Source organism: Cibotium barometz, chromosome 28, assembly GCF_041138505.1.
Source record: "Cibotium barometz isolate CiBa-2024 chromosome 28, ASM4113850v1, whole genome shotgun sequence".
NCBI classification, from domain to species: Eukaryota; Viridiplantae; Streptophyta; class Polypodiopsida; order Cyatheales; family Cibotiaceae; genus Cibotium; species Cibotium barometz.
This window is the reverse complement of record NC_141073.1, coordinates 24,491,729-24,519,519: the sequence shown is the minus strand read 5'-3', so window position 1 is coordinate 24,519,519 and position 27,791 is coordinate 24,491,729. Positions and strand designations below refer to the sequence as shown.

General features: G+C 44.6%; 1 protein-coding gene across 2 annotated transcripts; it reads right to left on the bottom strand.

Moving 5' to 3' along the window:
• Positions 1-323: 323 nt before the first annotated feature.
• LOC147622675 (uncharacterized) lies at positions 324-24,214 on the bottom strand. Of its 2 annotated transcripts, XM_086822249.1 has the most exons (11): positions 23,898-24,213; positions 23,508-23,597; positions 23,291-23,371; positions 23,080-23,124; positions 7,226-7,481; positions 6,967-7,069; positions 6,645-6,725; positions 5,565-6,511; positions 4,323-5,534; positions 3,056-3,223; positions 324-2,873 (listed from the first exon to the last, which is right to left on the bottom strand). In XM_086822249.1, exons 2-11 carry the CDS (start codon positions 23,525-23,527, stop codon positions 696-698), a joined length of 5,091 nt encoding a protein of 1,696 aa, XP_086678375.1. In that variant the 5' UTR covers positions 23,528-23,597; positions 23,898-24,213; the 3' UTR covers positions 324-695. The 2 variants fall into 2 exon arrangements, with proteins under 2 accessions (XP_086678375.1, XP_086678373.1); XM_086822247.1 differs by having other exon boundaries at positions 4,323-6,511; positions 23,898-24,214.
• Between the last annotated feature and the right edge of the window lie 3,577 nt (positions 24,215-27,791).

The following is a 27,791-nucleotide window of genomic DNA, read 5'->3' as shown; positions in this document are numbered from 1 at the left end:
ATAAGAGGCGAAGGGGGGGCCAACAAGCGAAAGAACAGAGGGGGGAGAGGCGGGCAGGCGAGAGCAAAAGGGGGGGGGGGGGGGGGGGGCAGGCAGGCGGGAGCAAGGGCTGGGGAGAGGGGCGCAGACGCAGTGAAAACTTGGGGTGGGGGGGGGGGCGAAGAGGAGGGGCGGAGGGCACAGGTGTGCAGGGATGGGGGGGAGCGCAGAGCTTCGTACACGATTGATTTTTTTTTCACTGCAGTCTTCCTTCTTTGCCTTTGCATGACACTTAACTTTGTTTTAACCAAAAGCCAATTTTAAACGACTTTCCCATCTTTCTGTCGAAAATTTTTGCATTTTCGCATTCTTTTTACAAACCGGAAACTTACATAAATGGCAAGCAAGCAAGTTGTTATAAAAAGCACAACCGCAGCTTCACATAGATGTTCGGGTCAGAGTAAACTGCCCAGTAACAAAAGCTCTAGAATGAGAAGGGCAACAAATGAAAAAAAGCTTCAGGATGATGCCCTCACCACCCATGTGAAGCCACCAATCACTTCATAGAAAGACATCGCCAAGAATCTGAGAAACTGTAAATATCCAGCTTCATACAAAGAGCTCTGTACCACACTTTTAACTACACCTTCCAGCATTATTTCTTTTCAGGACATATGTAGCCACAGCTGTGCTTGAAATGGCAGAACAAAACCTTATCAGTAACTAATTTCTGTATTGATAACAGCTCCAGCACCCCTCCTGTCAAGCTCTGCAGCACTTGAGCAGCCATTGAATCGGCCTCGTCTTGATCCATTGTCACGTCCTCTTGCTGATGGATTGTCACGTCCTCTTGCATGATGATTATCCCCGTGATTAGTTCCAGCTTCAGGCTTGGCTTCAGATTGTTGCTCATGTGGCTTGAAATCCTGAGACGCAGAGTGGTATTGGCGATTGCCTCTATGGTTTTCAACATGCGTAAAATTGGACTTGTTTCGGTTGCTGTGCACTGTGGTGTGCTGATTGGTAACAGGTTCTGTCATCTTTGTCACATAAACTTGCTGCTGCTTATGATTTCGGGCATTTGTCTCCATAGGTTGCGTTGGTTCAGACTGCCATTGTAAGCCACGCTTCCTCTGGTGAGCAGAAGCCGAATTCTCAGTCTCCTGCAGATGTCTGTTATCCCAACCTTGCCTGTTTGTCAGACTTGACCTAGCATGTTGCTGGGAGACAAAGGCGGCCTGACCTGTAATGCCGTCTTCAAAAGTTAACTGAGCTTTTACTTGTCCTTGAGGTGTGGTAGCATTTGGTAGCTTCACTGACCGGTTCTTATACCACGGTGGTGGCCCAAAACCAGCTTTAGTTGAATGTTTCCCGTTGTCTCTCACATTGTGTGAATTGCTAGTCTGTGAGGCTGACCGAGTATTGCTGAGATGCTGGGAGTCTAAATGATCTTCACGCCAGACTTCTGTCTCTGCTGGAGATATTGGATGGCTCTCGTTCAAGGAGACTTGTTTGGAAACATAACTTCCACCTGTGTTCTTCTGTCTCCATGAATTGTGAGGCCAACCAACTTTTACACTTTCGCTCATCTTTGCCTCTACCTCAAAATTGGAACCTGCCGTAGCGTTTAATTTTGAGTGTTCTGGAATCACAGGGGCAGTAACAGGAGCTGTCTGCTCCTCTGGCACACACATTTCCCTTGTTTCAACTTGTAATTGTCCTTGCTGATGCATCCCACCTGGAGCTCTAGTTGACTGCTTTCCGTCATTTCTCACCTTTTGAGACTTCCAGAAATGAGGAGTTGGGGTATCAAGGCTTTCTTCAGATGCACCTTCCATCTGTTTTGCATCACTACCAACCAGTTTATCACTACCAGGAAAGTGATTTCCACTTAAATTCTTCTGTCTCCATGACACATGAGACCGGCCAGGTTTATCTAACCCACACTTGGCATCAGAAGATGCAACCAATCCCATAGGTTGCTTGATCTCAGGGCTTTGAAGCCGCCCCATCGGCAAAGACGTCTCTCTTCTGTTCATACGTTTCTGCCCTAGATGACTGCTTGCTGCAGACTGCTGCTGCAGCCCCCAAGCAGTGTTGGTTGATGGCCTATCATTGTTCACCTCAGGGATACCAACAGGAGTGGGGTATTCTTCTTCAGTCAAATCTCCTGTGTTCATCTGTTTCTGCCCTTGATGACTGTTTACTGCAGACAGCTGTAGCGGCCCAGATACAAACTGTCCTCCCTTGTTGTGGGAATTACCAGACTGGGGGACTGCAGGATGATGGTCCAGCTGTTTATGCTCTTGGTGTTCTTCAATTGCATAGAGTGAACCCTTTCTTTCACTTCTGTTTATTGAACCTTCTTTAGCAATGTGGTTCTCATTTGAGTCCATCTTCTGTCGCCGAGCCACATGAAGCCGGCCAGGTTTTTTACCCTCACTTGTCTTCATCTGTACTCCAAACTTCTTGCTTGAGGATGATTCCGTCTCCACATCATGAACAGAAGGCACCTGCTCCTCAAGTACAAATATCTCTCTCCTAGAGAATTGCCTCTGTTCCTGATGATTGCTTGCTGCAGCCAGCTGTTTCTCAACAGTCTTCAAGGTGTTTCTATCAGACTCATCCCTCTTGTTGCTACAACTCTGAGAAGGCATCTCATCATTGCTTCGCAGCTCCTTGACTTCCTCTTCGTCTTTGGCAGTATTCTTGCTCGGCAATGGACTAGTAGCAGGAACGGTTGCTGAAGCTCTAACAGGTGCCCACACCATGCCTTCATCCAACTGTTGCTGTTCTATGGTGCTCAAATCATGCAATGGAGCATCCTTTGGGGAGCACTTTGATGAGTTAGGTTTCCGCTTTAGCTTCTTGTCCAGACCCTCATCAGTGAGGACCTTCATAAAAATTCAAAAAACAACTTATGAATTGCCAATTATGGGGAGGAGCGAAATTGAGGTCTTACAAACATAACATGTACTCTCACACAGAAGGCTTGCTTCCTATCAATCAAATCATCACTGCAACTTACTCCCAAATAATTAACCATCCCAAAATACACATACAACAAGAGACTGACCACAGAGCTATGTTCAGTCTCTTCCACATTGGTAGGATTTGCCAAAGTGCGTCTATTCAGCTCTTGAAGCTTGGCAAGAGCCTTGGCTTTCTGCTCTTTGGACCTCTCCTCTTCCTCTTTTCGTCGTTGCTTCGCTCGCTGCGCAGCAATTTCCTTGAGCTTTGCACGCTGCATTAAAACAAGCCAATAACCAGCACAATTAAGGTATGAAGCATCCATAAAGACCCATGCACGTGATCAAGAAACATGCAAGTAATGTCAGAAAACAATCTATATACGCTGTTCAAGAGAAAAGGACAAAGAAAGAAACAACACCACCTCTCCTACGATACGTTCATCTCCTGAAAGCATCTGCAAAGGCTATATTGTGCATAAATAACCCACTTCATCATTGAGGACATATGATACTACTACCAAAATAGAAACATGCATATATTTTGCATCCCTGAACGAAAATCCCTCCCAATCTCAGGACTAAGGAAGCTATCGACAGGCTACAACCGCTATGGCTGCAATTTGGACCGGGTGAACAGCCTTGACACCATACCCATGTGGTGTTATTTGCATACATGTGGGCATGCACATCCGGGTCCGGATGCCAATGCATGATTATCTCTGTAATTAGTCATTTCGGATAGTTGGGCTTACTTTCATTGAAGTAGATATACAAATTATGCATTGCTTCTGCTCTCATCTGTACGAGACACGCCTATCATAGCCACTACCATGAAAGCTTCACTGCTCAACTGCAACCCACCTCCCTCAAACTGTGCATATTCTTGAAGGACTTCAAACTCCTTTGCATGAGTCTCCATCCGGAGGAGGCCTCAAGAGTTGCATCTGATTGAGTGCCAACAAAAAGGATATGGCCATTCCGCCCATTCTCCACCTGCAACCTTTATGCAACTTTTCACTGCGGAGAGGGTACTTATCTGATAATAAGAAAAGTCCAAAAGCAAAGGAGACAGCCAGGACTAATGTCTGTGTGATATAATAGCTCTTATTGGCTTTACCAATGCAACTACAGTGGCAGCATTATTTGCTCAGACTTGCATATAGCCTGATCTCAGGACTTCTTGTGTGTTGAATCAATACCCTGCTTAAAAACCTTACAAAAACCTAGAATGGTGTTAGCTTACAGGTATGTATATGCGTGGGTGCGTGTAGGTGCACATATAAAAACATTTAAGGTGGGTTTGATCTGCACATGTGAGATTTATATTGCATAAAATAGAGGCGATTGTAAGAAGAAGATTCAATTAGATACCTGTCCTTCATAGTCATACATATCAAAGGGCTGAAGAGACTCTTGTTCTGCAATCTTCTTGTCATCACTACTCATTGCTTCTGTATCAGAGATAGAAGAAGGAGCCACATTGGCCTTGCTGGCTTCACTCTCAGACACTTTGGCAGCAGCTGGTGTAGCGTCTACAGCAGGCGATTTGGGCCTCCATTCTTTCTCCATTTTGTGATTAACTTGCCTTGCCTTTGCTTTGTGGTCATCTCTAAAAGACAAACCCTCAGTTGCTGTAACCTTAAAGCTCTCTGCAATATTGACTTGAACAGCAGCTGAGACAGTATCAGAGAGACCATTTGGAGAAGCATCTTTATGACGCTTTCTGTCATTTTTATAATGAGTGTGTGGACCAACAGTCACCTCGACTATTGGAGAGAGAACACTGCTAGAGTTATCACTCACAGAGCTAGGGGATTTCTCATTGGAGCCAGCATCTGAACTCAACGAGGAGGACAAGGCGCCATAAATTGTGGTCTTATTAGTTCCCAGAGTTGACGATGTTGATGATGCTTCCAAGACACCAAGATTTTCTGTACTGCAACCTATAGCTGAAGATGACAACACCTTCCCCCTCGTGCTGCCTGTGTTGGGAGCCTGCTCACTTCTCTTTCCTCCCTTGGCAACTGGAGGCCCAGGAATGTTAGCAGCTAACTTTGCCTCCACAGCAGGTGATTTGGGCCTCCATTCCTTTTCGCTTTTATGATTATGAGCCCTGGTCTTGCCTTTATTGTCATCCCTGAAAGAAACGTCCTCCATTGCTGTCTGCTTGGTAGTCACTATGCTAACAGCTTGATGGCCACCTCTAACCGACTCTATACCACCATTTGGTAAAGCACCTTTGTGAGATTCCTTGTTAATTTTACAATCATGGCTATCAGCATGGGACATCATGTGATTATTCACCTGAGCTTTAGGTTCTATAACAGTCTTGTTTTTTTCACTCAAAGATGCAGGCAGTTCCTGAGCAGAGGACAAAGAATTTGAGTTTCTGTTAAAAGATCCTTCTCTAGGCATTTTCGGTGATGATGAAGGCAATGCCTCAGACACAGCAGTGTCAACTTTTGACAGGTCGTCCTTGTTGCAACTCATTGCCAGAGAAGAGAAGGTATCCTGCTTATCCTCACTCAATGTTTGAGAAAGGATACTTTCCCTCGTGTTCCTTTTCATCTCGACTCCATCAACCTTAATGGCATCTTTTCTCTTAATTTCAACAAATCCATCAACCTTAATGGCATCCTTGATCTCTAATACAGTATTCACGTTATCCTGATTCTGATTTTCAACTTTACCTTTAGAGTTCTCCATTTTTGACACACAAGGTCTACCCTCACTGCCTTGACTGTTATCTTGGGGCAAGCTTGTCTTGTTAGTTGAATCCTCATTACTTGGCACCTCTCCTCGAGGCATCTTGGTAAGTAAGGTAATTTTCCTTTCTGGAACAGGCATTGCAGATGAGACCACTCCTTCAAACACAGGGTTTGTAAGGTCCCTAAGTTCATTGCCAGAATCCCCACCTTCCCCATTTGTAAACTTGTGCCTCCCAAACATCTTTGGCATCCTGTGGTTCTGCCTAGTTCCATAAACAGAAACTGAAGAGAGGTTTCGGCTGTTACTGCCATCTCTCTGCATGCCATGATAACCTCCATCCCTGGTGCCTGCACCAAACTGCCCATCTCTATGTTTTTTGACATCTTGCTCTGATTCACAAAGGCCTTCTCCCTCATGGAACAAAAATTCGTTGCCATCAGGAAAGAACCCCATGCTCATTCCAGGGGGGCACGAGGTCGCTCCCACCATTCCATGGCCCACCATACCAAACTGCTCAGGGTGCCCAGTTTGGGAAGGATGGCTTCCATACATTCCAGGCTGGCCAAAATACTCTGGAGGTCCGACATGAGGAGGGTAGCTTCCATAGAATCCTGGGCTACCAACCATTGTTACCACCAGCATATCTCTGTCCTTCATATTACTGTAGTGAGGAACTCCATACGGGTTGTAGTATACTTCATGAGGGGATGGAACAGGGTACATTCCCGGTATTTCATGACTTCCTGCAGGAGACATTCCAGGCCACACAACAGGATGATAATCACCGTAACCATCTCCAGGACGCTGAAAGCCTTCAAGTCCAGGACCAGCTCTGCCATAACCACCAACACCTGCAGAACCAACAAGAATCTGTCTTCCATGAGCCAATATTCCATATAATAGTTGCATTTTCACCCCTCAAGCCTTCCAACTCCAAGAAAACCAATGCGGACATATGCATGCCACTCTAGGAAAAGAAGCAACCTGGATGAACTCCTAAAGGACGCCTATCTTTATCCACAAGGGTTCCATCTGCAGACGTTGGTCGATTGGATGGTGCATTGTCTGAAAAAAGCCATACAAAAGATAATAGTGTATCAAAACCATCCCTTTGTACCAATGATAGGACCCTTAATGGGGCATGTGGTTGGTCCTTTGAGATTGGGTGCTTTCTTTCTCTGATGTCAAAGTTGGTTTGAAAGGTACTTACACCATGGTACTGTTGACAAACATTCAGCTAAAACCTGAGGCATCAGGCATCAGAGTGATGCAGCATACAAGAGAGTGACACCAGAGTAGAACTCACACTCAATTCGCCGAGGCAGAGATTCTGCACTCTCCTCAGATCCTAGTGTCAAAGGCTTCACTGGACTCACCGTAACGCCACTCGATTGTGCTTGCACCTCAACCTGCATCCACACAAAGATTTAGTGAAGCCATTTAAAAACAGTGTACCTTCAAGCTGCCACAAACAACAGAAATGACGAATGTGCCTATTAACACAGCCCCCTAGCTGATAAATGGCATAACAAAAACAGCATAGTCACATACACACTCAATCTTACCTTTGCGACACTACCCCAAGCCCTGTTACTAGTCGTAGGAGCAGAGGAAGGCCGTGTGCCACTACCAGCAGATGAGGGTCGAGTGTTTTCAACCGAACTTCCTGCATTGTCTCCTGAAGCAGATGGAGCTTGTATCTTCACGACACCATTCCAGGCACCAGAACTCGTTGGAGGTGACGATGTAACACCTGGAGTTCCCAATTTATGGACACTTGCAGCATTAGAGCGCCCAGCACTCCCCCAACTGAATGTCCCTCTGTGTATTAAGAAAAAAAGGATTTAGAAAATAATTAAAACACCACAATTTCATACGTGATAAAAAAGAGAATCCCTCTTAAACTTCAAACAAAGAAAGAGTAACGATAGAAAATCCTGATGGAAAACAATTCTCCTTCCATCAAACAGAAGGAACAGTCCCCCCACAAAGCCAAATGCACCCATCCCCAGAGATTTAGGCCCTCCTCTCATCAGCTTCAGATCCGGGACATCCTCCAGCACCATAAAGCGACACCACCACAGGAGGTGGACATTGAGTCTATGTATCCAGTCACAGAAGAGGATGGCCCATGATAGGATTCACTGTACATACAGGGTGCAATGTGACACGCCAGCCCTTTTTCTTCAAATAGAACTTTTTCCTTTTGTTCTATGGCTTCCAGTTGATACATGGATCATAGGTACTTGCTTTTACATGCAATATTTTCCTTTCCATGGGTCAGTAGACTTTCACCTCTCTCTCTCTCTCTCTCTCTCTCTCTCTCTCTCTCTCGCGACACATCCCACAACCCAAATCATCTTTCCTCTTCAATGCCACCAATGTCACTCGAGCACCAAAAAAGTTGCATAATGGAAGAGCAAAAGCTCATGAAGATCTGCACGTGGAACTCTTTGCCTATGGGCAACATGTGCTTGCTCCCATCCTTGGAAATCTCTTCAATAGAGCACTTTGTGAAGGCTTTCTACTATGGACCACAAACACCATTGTGCCCGTCCACAAAGCAAAAAATCCCAGCATACAGGATTACCGTGATTGGCCACACAATGGACAAGATCTATGGAGCAGTGTCGAGGCAAAGAGCATCAAGCCAGGCAAGTTTCAACAGGAATTTGTGACATGCAAAAGCCTTGACTTATTTGATCCAGCCCTAAGCCTACTGATTCGGAACACTACTGCAAAAGCAATGATCAAACAGAGAGGAGAGAGATGTCACAAGAAGGGCGGGATCCCGGAACAACAATAGAATAGACCAACACTTCAAATACTAGACAGAGCATGATAACACATCGGAAGAACCATAAATAATACAATAACACCGCACTAAGCCGGAATGGCCAGTCCTCCCATAGGAACTTCTTCATTTAGAGAGAGAGGCTTTTACAAGATACCAAAGTGCAGGTGCAATCAGCACCGGATTTTCCACAAAGCATCAGCACATGTCTTGCCCAAATATTCATCCAGTGCCAAGATAAAAACACAACAATAAAAGCCATCCAAAAACTATCTCAAAACAGTCCCATGAATTCAACTCACAAACAGTCCATAATACAGCCCGGAACGGAGCCAAAACAGCCCCGAACTCCGTGCCAAATCAACCCCAAAACAAAGCCTCAAATCAGCCCCAAAAGGGCTCTCAAATCAGCCCCAAAAACATTCCATAAATCAGCCCCAGAAGAGCTCTCAAAACTATCCAGATTCCTCCCAAAAACAGTCCCAAAAAGGAGTCGATCAGCCCTCTCAGGCTCTGGGAGAAAGTGACCAGCCATCTGGCTACCCTGGAAGAAGTCTACCAGCTGAAAAACAGCCCATAAACAGTTGTACGACCAGCACAAGAGAGAGGATAGAAAATAAACTGCAGTCAGCCAACAAAGAGAGAGAGAGAGAGAGAGAGAGAGAGAGAAGGCTCTAGAGGGATGCGCCTCTTCAAAAACAGCCCCAATCTCTACTTTAATAGAGTCAACTAGCTATATTTCCAGCACTTTTCCCCCTTTTTGCCCAAAATAGGTGAACTTGCCCAAAAATATCAACTTTATGCTTTTCTTGGCTTGTGCGTGTTTTAGCCCAAAAATATCAACTTTATGCTTTTCCCAAGCTTGCTTCCCAAGTTTCATGAAGGCGCCTCCTTTTGTCCACCTGTCCATGCCCAAAATAATAATATGTCCAGCCCTTCATTAATGATGTGTAAAAACATTGACTTATAAACATGATAAGTCACTTTAATGATAAAAACAATCCCATAGTGCTCGTGCTGCATAGCCATCTTTCAAGCCAAACTTTGCCAGCAAATGCTTCAGCTTTTCTTCAGTGGAAAATCCCCGTTCACACCTTGGTTCCACTCAGTGTGTGAAACACTCGTCAAGACTAATGAAGGGACCAAATAGTGACATCCCCTTCATCTTATAAAGCAGTTGTCCACAACTATATAAACCTGATACCACTCAGATATCCTTCAAGAATAGCAAATGCACTGCCAGGTGGTTCACCGGAGCCTAAAAACCAACCACATGAACGAGAAAAAATTTCTTCTTTCTTGCTGAATCTTTACACTTGAAGTAGGCTCTGATACCACTGTAACATGCGGAAGCTTCAGGGGTGATCGATAACTTCAATGCTCAAAAATCAGCACACTTTTCACGACGAAATAACGCACAAAACTGAATATAGATGTGCAAGAGAGAGAGAGAGAGAGAGAGAGAGAGAGAGAGGGGAGAAGAGGACACAATATTGGGTCCCGAATACCCTTTGTAGGGCTAAGGGCCCCCACCACGGATGGTGTATTTGCTTTTATTAGAATGATGCAAATCTGAAAATAAAAGACTGAACCTGAACCTTCTTGGCTGAGAAGGATCCTCTACCCTTGACCTTCAATTCTTCACCCTTTGCGTTAGCTTCTCCTTGGCTGTCCTGGCCCTTGAGTTAGCTCCAGCACTTTGTGAATTACTGATGCTGGTCGGCTGGTTATTTTTCCCTCCACGACTTGTTTAATAGCATTAACTACTGAAAAGTCATCCGCATTCACACTGCCTTTAATGGCTGGCCAGGCTGCCCACTAAATGGACTGCTGGGCAGTCCTGCATAGCCTGTTTGGGCTGCCCAGCCAGGTTGGCTGGCTGCCCATGGCTAGCCCACAGTCTGGCCAAGCCTTGAGGCTGGCCAACTAGTCTGCCTAGGCCTGCAATGCTGGCCGACAGCACCTTGGCTGGTGGGCACAACCGGGGCCCTCCTGGCCCCTTGGGGGTGGGTCTACACCTCCCCAATGCCCACATCAATGGTCTTGGGGTAGCCCTATGGGCTGGCACCATCTCTACATGCAAAACAAAACCCAACATGCCTACATAGATGTCTGGCATCTGGTCGCCGACCAAACACACAGAGCACCTGACATCATTCCAGAGAGAGACTCATGGCGCAGACTGGCATTGTTTCATGTGCAGGACAATGCACACCTGACCTCGGACGAATGGAGTGGAACCTTGGCTACTCGTCCCGAACTGGGCTCACATGGGACCAGTTTTCCACCCCAGGTCCTGCACCTTCTTGTACAGGTATGTCTACATGGCATCCAAGTGTGGGATGCACGTGACAAAACAGGGATTTTTCCTCATAAGAAAGCTGAAGCTGTTAGAAGTCATCTCCTGTCCAGTTTTATACACCAGGGCCTTTGTTGTGGGTGTGCCCGCCCTTACGAGGTGTTTTATCATTTTTCTATGGCTTGGGTGGCTTCCGTGTGGTGACAGGAGGGCCTTTATGCTGGCCGACTGAATCTGTTCGGGCCGACTCATTTTAGCTGGCCGACTGGAAGCTTTTACTGGTCGTGGAGATTCAGGACCAGTCGGCTGCCTCTGTAGCACAGGCCGACTGGTATATGGGACCATATAAATAGGCCCCTAGCCCCCATTCCATGTTGTATCATACTCCGGGATCTTCTTGTGTATATAGAGCAGAGTTACACGCCTATATCTCTCTCTCTCTTGTGCTGTATTTTTTCTGCATGCGTTTTGCTCTTGTGTTCCCAGATCTGGTCATCATCTCCGCTGCGTATTCTGACATGGTATCAGAGCCTAGGCTCTAGATAGTTCTTGGGATTTGTGTGAGCAAGAGGGGGACTGTTGTGTGGCTGATTGGTGGACTGTTTTGGACTGTTCGGGAAGAGGAGAAGCAAGAGGACGGCGGGCTGATTTGCTGGACAGCCACTTGCAAGTATTAGTTCTTCTTTGTTCCCACCGAACCACCCTTTTCAAAGTACATCCCCGCAATGGCATATCTGTTTGAGATGGCCGAGAGGCATGTGAAGATCCCGACACTCCCCACGTTCCCGGTGGACCGTCAGCTGGACGGGAGCAACTACGGCATATGGAAGGTTATGATGGAATCTGTTCTGGAGTCTTACGACCTCCCTAATTTCATCGTTGTTGGGGTTCCACGGCCTGACGTAGAGGAAGGGGAGACCGTCGATCCGAAAGGACCAGGAGGCTCAGACACACATGTGGGATCGTGTCAACGCCAGGGTCCGTTCGTTTATCTTTCTCAATTGCACACTACAGGTAATCAATCATGTAAAGCATATGACGCTGGCCAAAGGTATATGGCAACATTTGGCCTCTCTTTACAACAGGGTATCGCCCATGAAGAGGATTTCCTTGGAAGTACAGATGCGGGTTATGAACCCTGCAAAGTCGTCGACGATGCGGGAGCATATTAACAAGCTGCAGACTCTTCAGCAGGAAGTTCTTCAGGCTGGGAAGGAGATATCGTCAGAGGACATGGCCATCACGTTGCTGTCACATCTTTGATTACCAGTGGCAGGCTCAGCACCAGCACGTGGGAGGAGCTTGTGCCCATGGTCCTGGACCAGGAGGAACGATTCACGAACCCTCCTCAGGGTGGAGGTTCGGAGGCCTTAACTGGCCAACGGTCGAAAGGCCGTAACACGGGCAAAGGGAAGGCTTCGTCGGAGAAGCATGTTGTATCATACTCCGGGATGATCTTGTGTATATAGAGCAAAGTTACACACCTATATCTCTCTCTCTCTTGTGCTGTATTTTTTCTGCATGCGTTTTGCTCGTGTTCCCATATCTGGTCATCATCTCCGCTGCGTATTCTGACAGAAGCATTTGCTAGCAAAGTTTAGCCTGAACAATGGCAATGCAACATGATTAAAGTGGCTTACCATGTTTATAAGTTGATGTGTTCACACATCCTTAAGGACAGGCTAGACATAATTATTATTTGGCATGGACAGGTGAACAAAAGGAGGCGCCTAGCTTAAACTTCAGCTACAAGCCTGGGAAAAACATAAAATTGACATTTTTGGCCAAGTTCACTTATTTTGGGTAAAAAGAGAAAAGCACTTCAATAATAGAGCTACTCGACTTTATTAAAGCGGGGATTTGGGCTGTTTTGAGCAAAAAGGTGCATCCCTTTGGAGCTTTTTTCTCTTACATGCCAACTGCAGTCTTCTCTCTCCTCCCATGTACAGGAGCTAGCCGTCTACTGTGCTATGTTGTCTCTACTGATCTGGCCGACGACAGTATGGAGATCTCTCTCTCTTTTTGCTACAGAGACTTGACTAGGCGTACAGCAGCCCGTACAATGGAGCTGCAGCCGTACAAAGGCTGTACAACACTTCCTCTTCTCTCTATGTTGGTTATACAGATGGTACAGCAGCCGTACAGAAGGCAGTACAAGTTCACACGTGAAAAATCAAGGGCTATTTTTTATGGATTTGGGACAGCTTTGAGGCTTTCTTCTGGGGCTGATTCATAGACTGTTTATGGTTGATTTATGGGACTGCTTTTGAGACACTTTTGGTGCTGTGTTTTGTCTTGGCTCGGGATAGATATCCAAGCAAGAGATTTGTGCTGATGCTTTGAAGAAAGATCCAGTGTTGTTCACACTCGCACCTTGGTATCTTGTAAAAAGCTTCTCTCTCAATAAATAAGTTCCTACGGGGAGCAAGTCGTTCCGACTCAATGCGGTGTTATTTTATATTGTATTGTTCTTCCACTGTGAAATCATGTTCTGACTTCATGCTCTATGTTTGGTATCTAAAGTGTTGGTCAAGATTCTATTGTTGTTTCGGGTCCCCCGCTTGTGACATTGGTATCAGAGCAAAGGCTTTCTCAGAAGCAAGAGGCTTCCTTCCAACAATGAGAAAGAGAAAAGATCAGAAGTGGGGACTACACTAACCAACAATTTTGCTATTAAGCTTATGGAAGCAGTCATGAGCATGAGGAGTAGACAGCTCAGTCGTCAAAGGATTTATGGATTCACAGATTTATCCTCGAAATATGAAGTTGGCTTTATGTGCCCGTATTCAGCACTCTTTCCATACGGATATTGTGGATTCTATAATCAAGTTTACAGACAAGCTATATGGAGCTATATCTCAAGATATCTTATGCGTATGCTAAGGAGATATTTCTTTTGGCTTCGTGACGAACCTGGCAAAGAAAAGATAAGTATACTTTGAGTTTCACCAAGTTGATGCTTTTTGCTCATATTTGGAATTTTGTACATGTTGAACTCCCTTGCTAACGCAAGTGGAGAGAGTTTCTCGCGTCTACCTTGAGGTGTGTTTTAGGAAAGTTATTTTTCTAAAAGGGGTTTTCCTTGAAAACCATTCTGATTCTAGAAAAGGCTTCTCTATGGTTTTGATGAATGGTTTATGGTTTTGGTCTTATGCATTGGGGGCTCCTAGCAGTATGGGATGCTAGAATTGTTGCCTACACAAGAATCTCATATGGAGAGTATTCTAGTGGTATGGGACGCTAGAATATGTCGCATATGCGATTACAATAACATGGACTAGCTGATTCTAGACTATGAGTATACTATGGTTGCAGTGCATTTTTGAAATTTATGGATATCTCATGGATCGAGGATTTTTCTATGGATTTCTTAAATCGGTACTGCACTCATGGTAGAGTTGGTGACTCTAGTGAGTGAGTATCTGAACTTATGAAAGAGTTGGCGACTCTGTCTAGTGGGAGGAGTTGGTGACTCCATCTAGTGAGAGGAGTTGGTGATTCTGACCTCTCATTATCTAAACTCATGGGATCGTGGAAGAGTGGTGACCCTGTCCAGTGAGTATTTCATGAACTCATGGAAGGGTTCGTGACCCTAGTGAGTGACTTCGGGTTGGTGACCCTGTGAACTCATGCAAGAGTTGGTGACTCTAATGAGCTCATATCTGGACTCATGGAAGGATTGGTGACCCTGGTGAGTGAAGTCTCATGGAAGGGGAAACCCTGGCAAGCATGTATGGTTTCACGGAAGGGTCGTTGCCCTAGTGAACAATATGGCCATGTGAATCATGTTTGGCTTGGACATGCATATGGATACAGTTTGTTTCTTGATACTCGTGCCCGTATCTGACTTCAGATCATGGATCTAGATTTATGGCTAAAATATTACAAATTGGCAGTGCATTTGCTACTCTTGAAGGATATCTCAGTGGTATTGTCATGTGCACAGTGGGTATCTACCGTGTGCTATACGCATGCAAGACTAGTTTCGAGGCTTGGGGAAGCTTGGAACTAGGCAGGCTGATTGACGAGCTGAGTTAGGGATAAACTAACGGGCGGGCACCCAAATATGGACGGGCGAGCGGCCAAGTGTGGACGCGCGATGACCGGCCAAGAGCCTATAAAAGGGTGGCCAAGGTTAGTTATTGTATTATAGAGAGTCTCGCGAGTTTGTGAGAGCTCTATGGTCTTGGAGCCTGGATCTAGTGCAGACGTGCACCTGCTTTACGCAACCGAGGCCGGCAGCAGTCTCGAGGCCCGCGAGGGCAGCTTCGTGGTGGTATGGGACGTCACGAGGAGGAGATTGGTCGGAACGTCAACCTAGTTAGCTCAGCTCGTGGCTCGGTGGGGACAGCCAAGATTGTGGGCTTGCCCACGGCTGTCATGGTTGGGAGGTGAGTCAGGCCTGCACCCCCTTGCTTGTTTGTTGTTCGTTTGTTTGCAGGATTCGAGTTTCGAACCAAGATCGATCACGAGGGGATCCGTGGGGATTTGACAGTGGTATCAGAGCATACCTCGTGAACGAGCAAGTCGGTAGGTAGAGAAGAAGAGGTCGAAGAACGGTATGTGTTTAAAAACTTGCTGTTTTTTCTGTGCATACTGCAGTTTTCAGTTTTTGTATGTGTTCTTCATCAAAGAAACCCATGTTGATGATGGGAGATGGTAGTTTTAATAGGGTTGATTGCTTTGCAAAGAAGAGGCCTTGTGTGCAGTCGCATGACCTGCAGGGAGAGAAATTGAAAAAAAAAAAAAAGAGAGAGAAAAAGCACGTTGCTTTCGTTGCTTTCGTTGAGCGCATGAGAGAGAGAGCGAGAGAAGAGCTGGCGGGGTTTTGTAGACGTGGCAGCACGCAGGCAAGTTGCAGGCGGGCGGGTGTGTCACTTGGCGGACTGGGCCTGTAGGGCAGTTGGGCGGCCAAGCCTGCCAAGCCAAGCGGCTTGCGCAGCCACCCCAGGCCGGCCAGGCCTGCGTAGCCAGGCAGCCAGGCCTACACAGCCTAGCGCACCGACCAGGCCAGGCCACGCACAGCCGGCGCCCAGGCCACGCACAGCAGGATGGCGACTAGTCAGCAGCAACCGACGGCAGGCGCAGGATGGCGACTAGTCAGCAGCCGACGGCGGCAGGCGTGGAGGCGTCGGAAAGGAAAAAGCCGACAGCATGGCGACGTCAGCTCACCGCCATCAGGCTAATCCAGGAGGGAAGCCAAAAAAAAAACGCAAGTAAAGCATTACGTTTTTTTTTAGTGCTTTCGCTTTTGTTTTTTTAGGAGAGTTTAAATTATTTTTTTTTTAAAGGTTTAAAAGTCCTCCCTTTTCTAAGGTTTCCAAGGTTTTTATTTTTTTTTTAAGTCAAGAGAATATATATATCCATATATATATATATTAAAATATATATATATATATATATTCACAAAAAAAAAACACAAAAGCTAAAGCAAAAGCTAAGCATAGCTTTTCGAGATTTTTTGGCTTTTGGGAAACCTTTATAAACCCCCTCACGTGGGCTTCTTGCCACACATCTCTGGAGTTCTCAAGTTCTCAAGTTTTCAAGCTCTCAAGCTCTCGAGTTCGTTCGCACTTTCATTGTGCAAAGATCGAATTTTCTCTCCGCGTACCCTCTTCACGATGTCGACCCAAGAATTAGAGTTGGAGCCCCTCGTGGAACGCGAAGGCTTGCCGGCTATACGGAAGGCACTGATGCCGATCTTTTTGACGAGTTTGTGTCAAAATCAAATTTCCAAGAGTTCAAAGTAGCTCTCGAAGCTTCTTCAACGGAACGCCAGGCACAAATCGCAGCCCAGATGCAGGCTTTGCAGAACTCCATCGCTCTCTTGACCACTACCCTCTCTACTTTCTCGGGAATGGATACCTTGGCTTCTGCTTTAGGCCCCAATATTACTCCGGAACCGTTCGGGGGCGAGCAAAAGCAGCGAACCAAGGAGATCGTGGACACTTGGCTACATAAGTGGCAAGTTCACTTTCAGTTTCATCCATATGATGATGGAAAGAAGATACAGTTAGCAGCAGGTTTCTTGTCCGGCAAAGCTTTGCTTTGGTGGAAGGAACTGAACCCTAAGCCAACGACTTGGGCACAATTTGAAGATATTTTCAAGAAGGAATTCCTCAAGAAAGAGAATGACTACGATGTTGTTGCCCGGTTTTCAGCTTTGACCATGACCTCGCAGCACCTCACTTATGAGGTCTATCTCCAGAAATTTCGTGACTTGCAGATGAAGGCTACAAAGATGGATCCCACTACTCTGTTGGGGTTTTTCGTAGCTGGTTTACCCGACTCGTACCGATTACAGGTTAAAAATAACAAATGTAAAACTTTGGACGAGGCCATTCATTCAGCTCGTATCTATGATGATACGATGGTCTCTTCCAAGTCAAAACCCGTTTTACCGAGCAGGGGAACAAGCATAAAAGAAAGTTCTCCGCACCTATGGCTAACACGACTGAAGGCAAGTCTTCGGACCAACCTTCGAAGAATACAAGTTCGACACCAGCGAAGAAAAAACGACTCCTTAGGGCTTTGAAGCTCAAGAAGGAAGGACGTTGTTTTATCTGTGAAGAAAAAGAACACATGCGTAATGAGTGCCCGAAGAAAAAGGGTACCAAGTCAAACGCAGGACCCAAGCCAAAGGCAGCTAACCAGTTGTCTTTGACAGGTACGTCCATTACTGTACTTTCTCGCCCTAGTACTTGTTCTGATTGTCTGTTCAATTCTAAAGTATTTGGCATGCATGATCTTCTCCGAGTTTATGGAGAAGTGAATGGCCATAAAATTCACATTCTTTTAGACCCTGGCAGTTCGCATAACTTTGTTAACTACAAACTTGTGCAGAAATTGAGTCTTGACACGACACTCAGCGACCATACCTATGAGGTACGTCTACCTGCGGGCAGACAAGTTTGGGATCGCAAGGTGGAGATGCTTCCAATCCAGATTCAGGACTACAAAGATACTCTGGAATGCTATGTTATGCATCTGGAAAATGTAGACTTGTTATTAGGGATTGAGTGGTTTAAGACTCTTGATGTCCAGATAGATTGGTCTAGTCATATTTTTTCTTTTCAGCATAGGGACACCAAGTATAGTATTTTAGGTGATTGTATCCATCCCTCTCAGGGACCTCTTGTAAATACAATTGATTTTGGAAATATAATGAATTCTTCTTTGTACACCGCTTTCCATTGTGTATTGATTCCACTTTCTTCTTTTCTCATCCCTTCATTGGATGTGAATGAATTAAGTGTGTTTGAAAGCAAAGAATTACAGAAGATACTTGATTCGTTTCAAGATGTATTTCCTAAGGAACTGCCATCGGGTTTACCACCTGAACGGGCAGTAGATCATCGTATTGACTTGATCCCTCGTGCTCATCCTGTGAGTATTCCACCTTATAGGATGAGCCAAGCTGAGGAAGATGAGTTGGCTAAACAACTCGCAGATTATTTGAGGATGGGCCAGATCCGTCCAAGTAAATCACCTTGGGATGCACCTGTGTTGCTTAGGAGAAAGAAGGACAATACTTGGAGAATGTGTATAGATTACAAAAGATTGAACAAGCTGACAATTAAGAACCATTATCCTCTCCCTAGATCAGATGACCTAATTGACCGGTTAGCAGGAGCGAAATATTTCACGAAGATAGATTTACGTACTGGCTATCACCAGATACGTATTCATGAAAGGCATGTCGAAAGAACCGCCTTTCGGACTAGGTATGGCCATTACGAGTTTCTCGTATTACCTTTTGGGTTAACCAATGCTCCAGCCACTTTCCAGCAAATGATGAACGATCTTTTTCGTGAACATTTGGGAAAATTTGTGGTGGTGTTCCTGGATGATATTTTGATATATAGTCGTACTCTTGAGGATCATGTCAGACACCTCACGATTGTCTTATCTATTTTAAGACAGAATCGACTATATGCTAAATTCAGTAAATGTGAGTTCTTTATGACCGACATCATTTACTTGGGACACAAGATCACTAGAGATGGATTGAGCATTGACTATGACCGAGTTCAGAAGGTTTTGGACTGGCCTATACCGCGAACAATGAAACAACTTCGTTCTTTTCTCGGTTTTGTTGTTTTTCTTAGGAAATCTGTACGGGAGTACTCTCAGCTCACACTACCGATGACCAACTTATTGAAAGGTCGTGGACGTAAGTCCAATCAGCCTATCACTTGGAATAACGATTTGGATATGGCCTTCAGACTTTTGAAAGATAAAGTCAAGGAAGCACCTATCTTAGCATTGTCTGATCCTAGTCGGCCTTATGTTCTTGAAACTGATGCCAGTGACTATGCTATCCGGGCTGCTTTATTTCAAGATGGTAGACCGGTTGCTTTTGAAAGTAAAAAGCTAGACGACACTCAATCTCGTTGACCAACCCTTGAGAAGGAGCTTTATGCTGTGATTCATGCTCTCAAGGTTTGGAGACATTATTTATATGGCTCCAAGTTTGTGGTATTGACTGATCATCAGTCAATCAAGTATGTGTGTGATGCGGATGATTTGAGAGGCAGGAAAGCTCGTTGGGCAGAGTTAATGCAAGATTTTGATTTTGAGATCTGTTATCGGAAAGGGTCCATGAATAATATTGCAGATGCGCTTAGTCGGATTAGAGAGGTGAATACTTTGTCGTTCACCGAGATTTCTACTGACTTATTTCAATCATTGAGAGGGCTTTGCAGGACTGATAGTTATTTTGGTCCATTTTGGCAGAAGATCCAGGACGGGGGCTCATTGATTGACCAAGACTCGGTGACTGCGCAGTCTACCATTCAGGCTGCAGGAGGTCAGTGGATGATTCGGAATGGTTTGCTATTCCGTAATGACAAAATTTGTGTACCACAGATCCCGGACATTAGGTCCAAGATTCTGAAGGAGTGTCACGACGCACCTTCTGCCGGACACCCTGGGGTACACAGGACACTATCTTTAGTGAAACACACTTTTTATTGGCCGAAGATGAAAGAGTATGTAGAAGATTATGTTCTCAAGTGTCAGATTTGTCAGGCAAATAAAGCTGAACGCTTTAGACAGGCTGGGTTGTTGCATCCTTTGCAAATCCCAGGTAATAAATGGGAAAGTATTTCCATGGATTTTATTACCGGATTGCCAAGAACACATCAAGGCCACGATTCTATTTGGGTTGTGGTAGATCGCTTGACAAAGATGGCTAGATTTTTACCGACCCGGAAGACTATTACAGCTACGCAATTAGCTCGGCAATTTATCGAGCAATTGTTTAGACTGTACGGGTTACCGCAGGACATAGTCAGTGAGACAGGGACTTTACGAGTGATTTTTGGAAGCTTGTTTTTGAGAAGTTGGAAACAACTTTGAATTTGAGTTCCTCTGATCATCCTCAATCTGATGGCCAGACTGAAAGAGTGAATCAGATTTTGGAGGATATGCTTCGAGCATATGTATCCAAAAGACAAAGTTCATGGGAGGATTATCTTCCTATGTTAGAATTTGCATATAACAGTACTAAGCATACGAGTACAGGGTTTAGTCCTTTCATGCTTATGTACGGTTTTCAACCAAGATCACCTGTTACAGTAGGATTCTCAGGACTTCAGCATGATGCAGCACGTAATTTTTTGCAAGATATGCAGGAAATGTTACAAGTTGCGAAGGAATCTATTAGAAGTGCTCAAGACCGAGACAGGTTTTATTCTAATAGACATCGTTCACCTAGAGAGTTCTCTGAAGGAACGATGGTGTATTTGCGAATTCCGAAAGATTCCGAGACTTTACGGACAGGTAGATCTCCGAAATTATCCCCTAGATACTGTGGACCATTTCGTGTTACACGACGGATTGGTTCAATTGCATATGAATTGGATTTGCCTTCTCGTGTGAAAGTTCATCCTGTATTTCATGTCAATAGACTTAAGGAAGTACTGGGTGGAGCAGATCAGTTAGTTACTCCTCAAGAAATTATAGATATCCAGGACATGACATTTGTTCCGCACGAACCTGAAAAGATTCTTGGATTTCGTGAACGAAGATTGCGTCATACGCTTATCACGAAATACAAGATCAAGTGGAAGGATCGTGTTGAGGAGGACGCTACATGGGAAACACTGACTTCTATTCAGAGAGATTACCCTGGCTTTTTAGTGAGCTCAGGAGAGTGAGCTCTTAGAGGAAGGGGAGTATGTCATGTGCACAGTGGGTATCTACCGTGTGCTATACGCATGCAAGACTAGTTTCGAGGCTTGGGGAAGCTTGGAACTAGGCAGGCTGATTGACGAGCTGAGTTAGGGATATACTAACGGGCGGGCACCCGCACCTTGGTATCTTGTAAAAAGCTTCTCTCAATAAAGAAGTTCCTCGGGGACCGGCCGTTCCGGCTCAAGTGCGGTGTTATTTTATATTGTATTGTTCTTCTGAAATCATGCTGTGTTTGGTATCTAAAGTGTTGGTCAATATTCTATTGTTGTTCCAAGTCCCCCGCTTGTGACACCTCTCTGGAAGCCTGGAGAGAAGCCGAATAGCCATATCCTATGTAGAGATATTCTTGCCACATTCAGCAAGCTCGTCCCGAAGATCTTTCATCTTCATGATGAAAGCAGATAAAGATGGAAAAGGCAAAACCAAAAGATTCACAAGTTGCTTGTCCAAAAAAAAACGCAGAGGAGAAAGGACTGTAGACAAGGTAGAATATGGGTCAGCAAAAAAACATTGATCCTACAGCGATGATACCATGATAGAGGTGTGCACAGAGCGGAAGCAAGGGGAGCATTAGAATGTGCTAAGCTAGGAGTGAGAGAGAGAGAGAGAGAGAGAGAGAGAGAGAGAGATGAAGCTAATAAGCTGAATATACTACAGTGAAAGCAATCCCGAGCAAGAGACCAAAGTGTCTCATAAGTGAAGGATACAAGAGAGACTGTGTCAACACATGAACCACACAACTCAATGATCAACAATAGCCAACCCACCTACTTATAAGTAAAAAGGGGCTGGCAGCATGGCCGACTTGAGCATAAGGAGCTGGTCGACTACGAAATGATCACCCGACCTGGAAAAAATACCAAGAAAAAGGAAAAAAATATGGAAAAATTATGGGTGGCCAACCCACAACCAAGGGCCATAAAAGGGAACAAATATGGGCATATACATGGGCAACATATGGAGATGAATATGCTAACACTTCAAGAGTGGAGGAAGGGACACCACTAAAGCAGTCTCATGAAGTGGATGCCCCTGAGGATATAGAGGATATAGAAGCAGGATCCAAGAGACACAAGGTGGCACGTGGGCAGCCCCATACACAAAGGAAGCATGAGAGCCAATGTGCAAAAGCAAGCAATGAAGGAGGCCACTCAAGAGTTGACAAAGCTATTCATAGAGTATGCTTTGTCTTCCAGCATAGTCCACACCCTACGCTCGAAAAGAGCCATAAGGCAATTAGCCGCATTGATTGAGTAGGATGGACCCTATTATGAGTTCCTACGTAACAAGAGCTCAAAAAAGACAAAGATGTGGTGGAACTGAAGAATGAGCCACTCAAAAGCACATGGGCCATGTATGGATGCACACTTATATGTGATGAGTGGACGGATGTAAGAAAGAGGAAGGTGTAAAACATTCTAGTGTTCTCTTGTAAGGGCACGATGTTATTGCATGCCATAGATGCATCCGTAGCATGCACTCTGGTGACAAATAAGTTCATACGGAGACCTACGCGAGCCAAGGAGATCGACCCACAAAATGTCATGCAAGTCGTAACCAACAATAATTCAAACTAGGGTGCTTGAGGATGAGTTTCCTCAAATTGTGTGGACTCCATGTGCTAACACCACTCAGACTTGCTCATTGAAGATGTGGCAAAGAATAGTTGAATTGTTGACACCTTCTTCACTTCTCGCTACATGGTGAAGTTTGTGACGAAGAGGCCAAGATTTTGCCATGTATTGTGCAAATAGTGACCTGGAGCTTCTCAAGATTTCTAAGAGTAGGTTTGCCTAGAGGACTCACAAAATTCTTGCTGCTCATCATTAGTACTCAAAATGTTACTAACACTCTACGCAGATATGTCCATGCAACACCCAAGTGCATGGTGTGGCCAAGACAAGCCCTATGCCTCTCCCACCACTACTCAAGACAAATTATATCATCATTGGTCTTATCAGGCTTTTTGGCCTCCCAAAGACATTCATAAACCTCTCTCTCTCTCTCTCTCTCTCTCTCTCTCTCTCTCACGGTCACACAAGGAAAGGGGAGCAAGGGAAAGGGGGCCATGGAAGTGCTTTACTCTATACGCTCAACATATATGATTTTTGCAAGATTTCAAGGCATACCGTGGTACTATTTCCACATTAGCTTCCAATCCTCGATTCTCCAACCTGTGGAGGGCCATGAGATGATGAGAGAGAAACAAGGGAAAACATGTCAGCTACTAAAGTTATCCTATTTTCCTTGAAACAACTTAAGAAACAAAAGCTACAACCTCCTGGGTAGTACCATGACACAAAAGAAGGTGGTAACCTGTATGGTATACCAGGGTTCTACCTTTGGCTTGGCAAATTGATTGGCTTTGGAACTGCAGGGATCTTCCCCAATACAGTCATCCCTCTCCGGCCAGAGCCCATTCTGTAGAGTCAAAGTGAGCCCCAATGAGATAAGGGTTGTACCACATACAACCCAATAACATCCACTCCCCTCGGTGGGACGCAAAAATAGATGTAGAAGCACTCAGTCACTAGCCACATCGTAAAGACAGTATTACCTTCTGTCTCCAGATGCCATCGGTGAAGGGTAACAAAACACGGACAGAAGTTACATGTAATTGAGCACACTATTTGCTCCACATGAAAATCTGAAAGGAATAAAAAGTCAAAATTAATATACTAAACAAATTTTGCAGTTTCAACTAGACTCCTATAATTGATTGTTCTACAGAAATCGGATCGTTGGAAAATAACTACTCGATTATTTATGTAGTTATTTGAAAGAGGATGGTTAAACAGACACAGGAGATCAAAAGGGAAACCATAACCCTAACTTCGGGGAAAACCTAACCCTAACTTCAAAGCCCTAGCATTAACCCAAGGCCTAAAACCAACCGTGTACTAATCGATCACAGGCAGAGAGAAATAATCTGGCCATAAAAGCATACCTGTAGACATGAATGGCCCAAATCCGCCAAATTTCAGAGCGAGAGTAGGAGGGATCCCCTTGCTGCGAGGGCGTGGATGGCGTTGCAGAAGAGGTCTGGCAAATGCAGAAGAGGGGGGAGAGCCGGCTGCCTAGCTACCACGTGTCTAGGTTTATGTATATTTGCGAATACCATTAGGGAGAGGATATTTAGTACGCACGTCAGGTGCTGCCCTAAGATGGTTATTTAGCAGTGGACTTTACACACAGGGAGGGCGCCCACAGCGTTCCGGCCGGCACAACGTGCAAGGCCATTAAAATGCTGAGCTTTTCTCTCCATTTTGAGGAAGGATTCTGGCCAAGTTTGTGAAGGAAATCCTCACTGGACCTTTTTGTCACAGTCCCACTTCAAGTTTGCCAATTTTCATGTCTCTTGCTAAGTTAAGCCTGCCATGGGAAGGTGGATTAACTGTTGGGAAAATTATGTATTTTTAGTGAGTTATATCAATCTTTTTCACCTTGAGAGGTGAAGAAGAAATGGCAATTTTGAATAAGCATTTTTTTCATCATTTTATCCGATTATAATCAAAGCTTTAAAATTTTGAGGAGGCATTTTCCTTCTCCCACCATTTTGACAAGGACTTTTGAACCAGCCTATGTGTCAACTCCAAGTTGTCATCATAGGCGTTCACCCTTAGGCTTGGTTGGCTGATGGCTTTCCTGACTTGCGCTTACCTTTATGTGAGGTAACAAAATCCTAATCTCCATGCTTGACTGGTTTACCTGGGACTATTCCTCCTATAGCAATAAGGGAAACACCAACTCATCAAAGGAGTACATGTTGGCATTCCCTTTGGCAACCAAACGGAGGGTAGTAGCAAAGTTCTGTAAGGAATCTAGCAATCCACCAAGAACTGTCGATACAATCAAACTATCAAGAATTGTCTCATCTATGTTTGCCGATTGCTCCTTGAGGTCTTTGATCCTCATGATGTAAGCATTAATTGAATCACCCTCTAACATGTGCTCCTTGAGGTCTTTGATCCCCTCGGGATGTAAGCATCAACTGAATCACCCTCTAACATGTGCTCCATCTCTAACTATTTTTTGAGATAAGCCACATGCACTTCATTACGCACCTAATACAATGAAGCAAGTACATCCCATGCCTACTTGATTAAAGGACACTTGATATGTGGGATGATGTGCCTCTTGCATGATAGGCAATCAATGCACGTGCCTGTGCATCTTTTCCATCCAATTTGGCTTGCTCCTATGAGGGAGGTGCAACTGGAACTGAAGAGGACAATGCACTTAAAGCATAAGTAGTCTTAAATGAAGCTCTTGAAAGAGGACAATGCACTTAAAGCATCAGTAGTCTTAAATGAAGCTCTTGAAAGAAGATGCACTTCTAAACATGATACATAGGCCCAAAGCTATTTTGCCACTAATACATGTCACATCATGTATGGCCACATAGGATGGTTGGCATCATCCAACTTATCCTCCATCACAAGCATGCCATTATGTTATCCCAAACAACTGCACACTACTACAAATGCACGTATCAAAGTATGAATAAGAGTGAGGGAAAAAGAGGGAGTATATCGGCTAGAAAATTTGCTTGGGTTTTGAAGAATGGTGGCAGTCTAGATGAATGGATGGCAAAAATGTGAGATTGCAAGCAAGAATCAAGCGATTAGAGTCAAGGAGTTGAACAATCAAACTCCAAGAATTGCATGATCAAACTCGAGGAATCGTCAATCAGAGACAAGTTGAATCGCCGATCAAAGAGTTGGATCGTTGAAGTTGGATCACCAAAGTTGGATGGTCGATTCATCACTTGATTGGATAGTTAGATCACCAATTGACGTTTTTGCAATCAAACTTTTGGAATCACAATTAGACTTTTGTAATCGCTGAGACAATCGAACTTTTAGAATTGCTAAAGTGCCTAATGATCAGACTTTTGGAATCGTAATCAGACTTCTAGAATTGCTACTAACAATCGGACATTTGGAATCATGGCGATAGTAAAACCAACAATCATCGATCTAAATAGGGATTAAGCGATCAAAAGTGTGAGAAATTGCATAGGTGAACGATCACAAATTCGATCGATTATAGAAGCGAGCGATCACTAAGTCAGGCTATCTTATCTTGCCACATATAATGAGCATTGGATTGACTATCGGATTTGGTTTATGTATATTTGCGAATACCATTAGGGAGAGGATATTTAGTACGCACGTCAGGTCGCTGCCCTAAGATGGTTATTTAGCAGTGGACTTTACACACAGGGAGGGTGCCCACAGCGTTCCGACCTCTTCCCATGGCCCAGTTATATGGGCCCGGCACAACATGCAAGGCCATTAAAATGCTGAGCTTTTCTCTCCATTTTGAGGAAGGATTCTGGCCAAGTTTGTGAAGGAAATCCTTAGTGGACCTTTTTGTCACAGTCCCACTTCAAGTTTGCCAATTTTCATGTCTCTTGCTAAGTTAACTCTACCATGGGAAGGTGGATTAAATGTTTGGGAAAATTATGTATTTTAAGTGAGTTATATCAATCTTTTTCACCTTGAGAGGTGAAGAAGAAATGGCGATTTTGAATAAGCATTTTCTTCATCATTTAATCCGATTATAATCAAAGCTTTAAAATTTTGAGGAGGCATTTTCCTTCTCCCACCATTTTGACAAGGACTTTTGAACGAGCTTATGTGTCAACTCCAAGTTGTCATCGTAGGTGTTCACCCTTAGGCCTAGTAGGCTGATGGCTTTCCTAACTTGCACTTACCTTTATGTGAGGTAACAAAATCCTAATCTCCATGTTTGACTGGTTTACCTGGGACTACAACACCAACTCATCAAAGGAGTACATGTTGGCATTCCCTTTGGCAACCAAATGGAGGGTAGTAGCAAAGTTCTGTAAGGCATGTGGCAATCCACCAAGAACTGTGGATACAATCAAACTATTAGGAATTGTCTCATCTATGTTTGTCGATTGCTCCTTGAGGCCTTTGATCCTCATGATGTAAGCATTAATTGAATCACCCTCTGACATGTGCTCCTTGAGCTCTTTGATCGCCTCGGGATGTAAGCATTAATTGAATCACCCTCTGACATGTGCTCCTTGAGATCTTTGATCCCCTCGAGATGTAAGCATCAACTGAATCACCCTCTAACATGTGCTCCATCTTTAACTATTTTTTGAGATAAGCCACATGCACTTCATTGCGCACCTAATACAATGAAGTAAGTACATCCCATGCCTATTTGATTAAAGGACACTTGATATGTGGGATGATGTGCCTCTTACATGATAGGCAATCAATGCACGTGCCTGTGCATCTTTTCCATCCAATTTAGCTTGCTCCGGTGAGGGAGGTGCAACCAGAACTGAAGAGGACAATGCACTTAAAGCATGAGTAGTCTTAAATGAAGCTCTTGAAAGAGGATGCACTTCTAAACATGATACGTAGGCCCAAAGCTATTTTGCCACTAATACATGTCACATCATGTATGACCACATTGGCATCATCCAACTTATCCTCCATCACAAGCATGCCATTATGTTATCCCAAACAACTACACACTACTGCAAATGCACTATCAAAGTATGAACAAGAGCGAGGGAAAAAGAGGGAGTATATCGGCTAGAAAATTTTATTGGGTTTTGTTGAACAATCAAACTCCAAGAATTGCATGATCAAACTCGAGGAATCATCAATCAGAGACAAGTTGATTTGCCGATCAAAGAGTTGATCATTGAAGTTGGATCACCGAAGTTGGATGGTCGATTCATCACTTGATTGGATAGTTAGATCACCGATTGAAGTTTTTGCAATCAAACTTTTGGAATCACAATTAGACTTTTGTAATCACTGACAATCAAACTTTTAGAATCGCGAAAGTGCCT

Bases quoted from the DNA above. Each gene is read 5' to 3' on its own strand.
- LOC147622675 (XM_086822247.1), bottom strand. From the start codon at position 23,527: ATGGCATCTGGAGACAGAAG. The intron at 6,726-6,966 runs GTGAGTTCTACT...GGCTTTTTTCAG, and splicing joins TCTGCCTCGGCGAATTGAGT to ACAATGCACCATCCAATCGA. The intron at 2,874-3,055 runs GTCAGTCTCTTG...ATTTTTATGAAG, and splicing joins AGACTGAACATAGCTCTGTG to GTCCTCACTGATGAGGGTCT.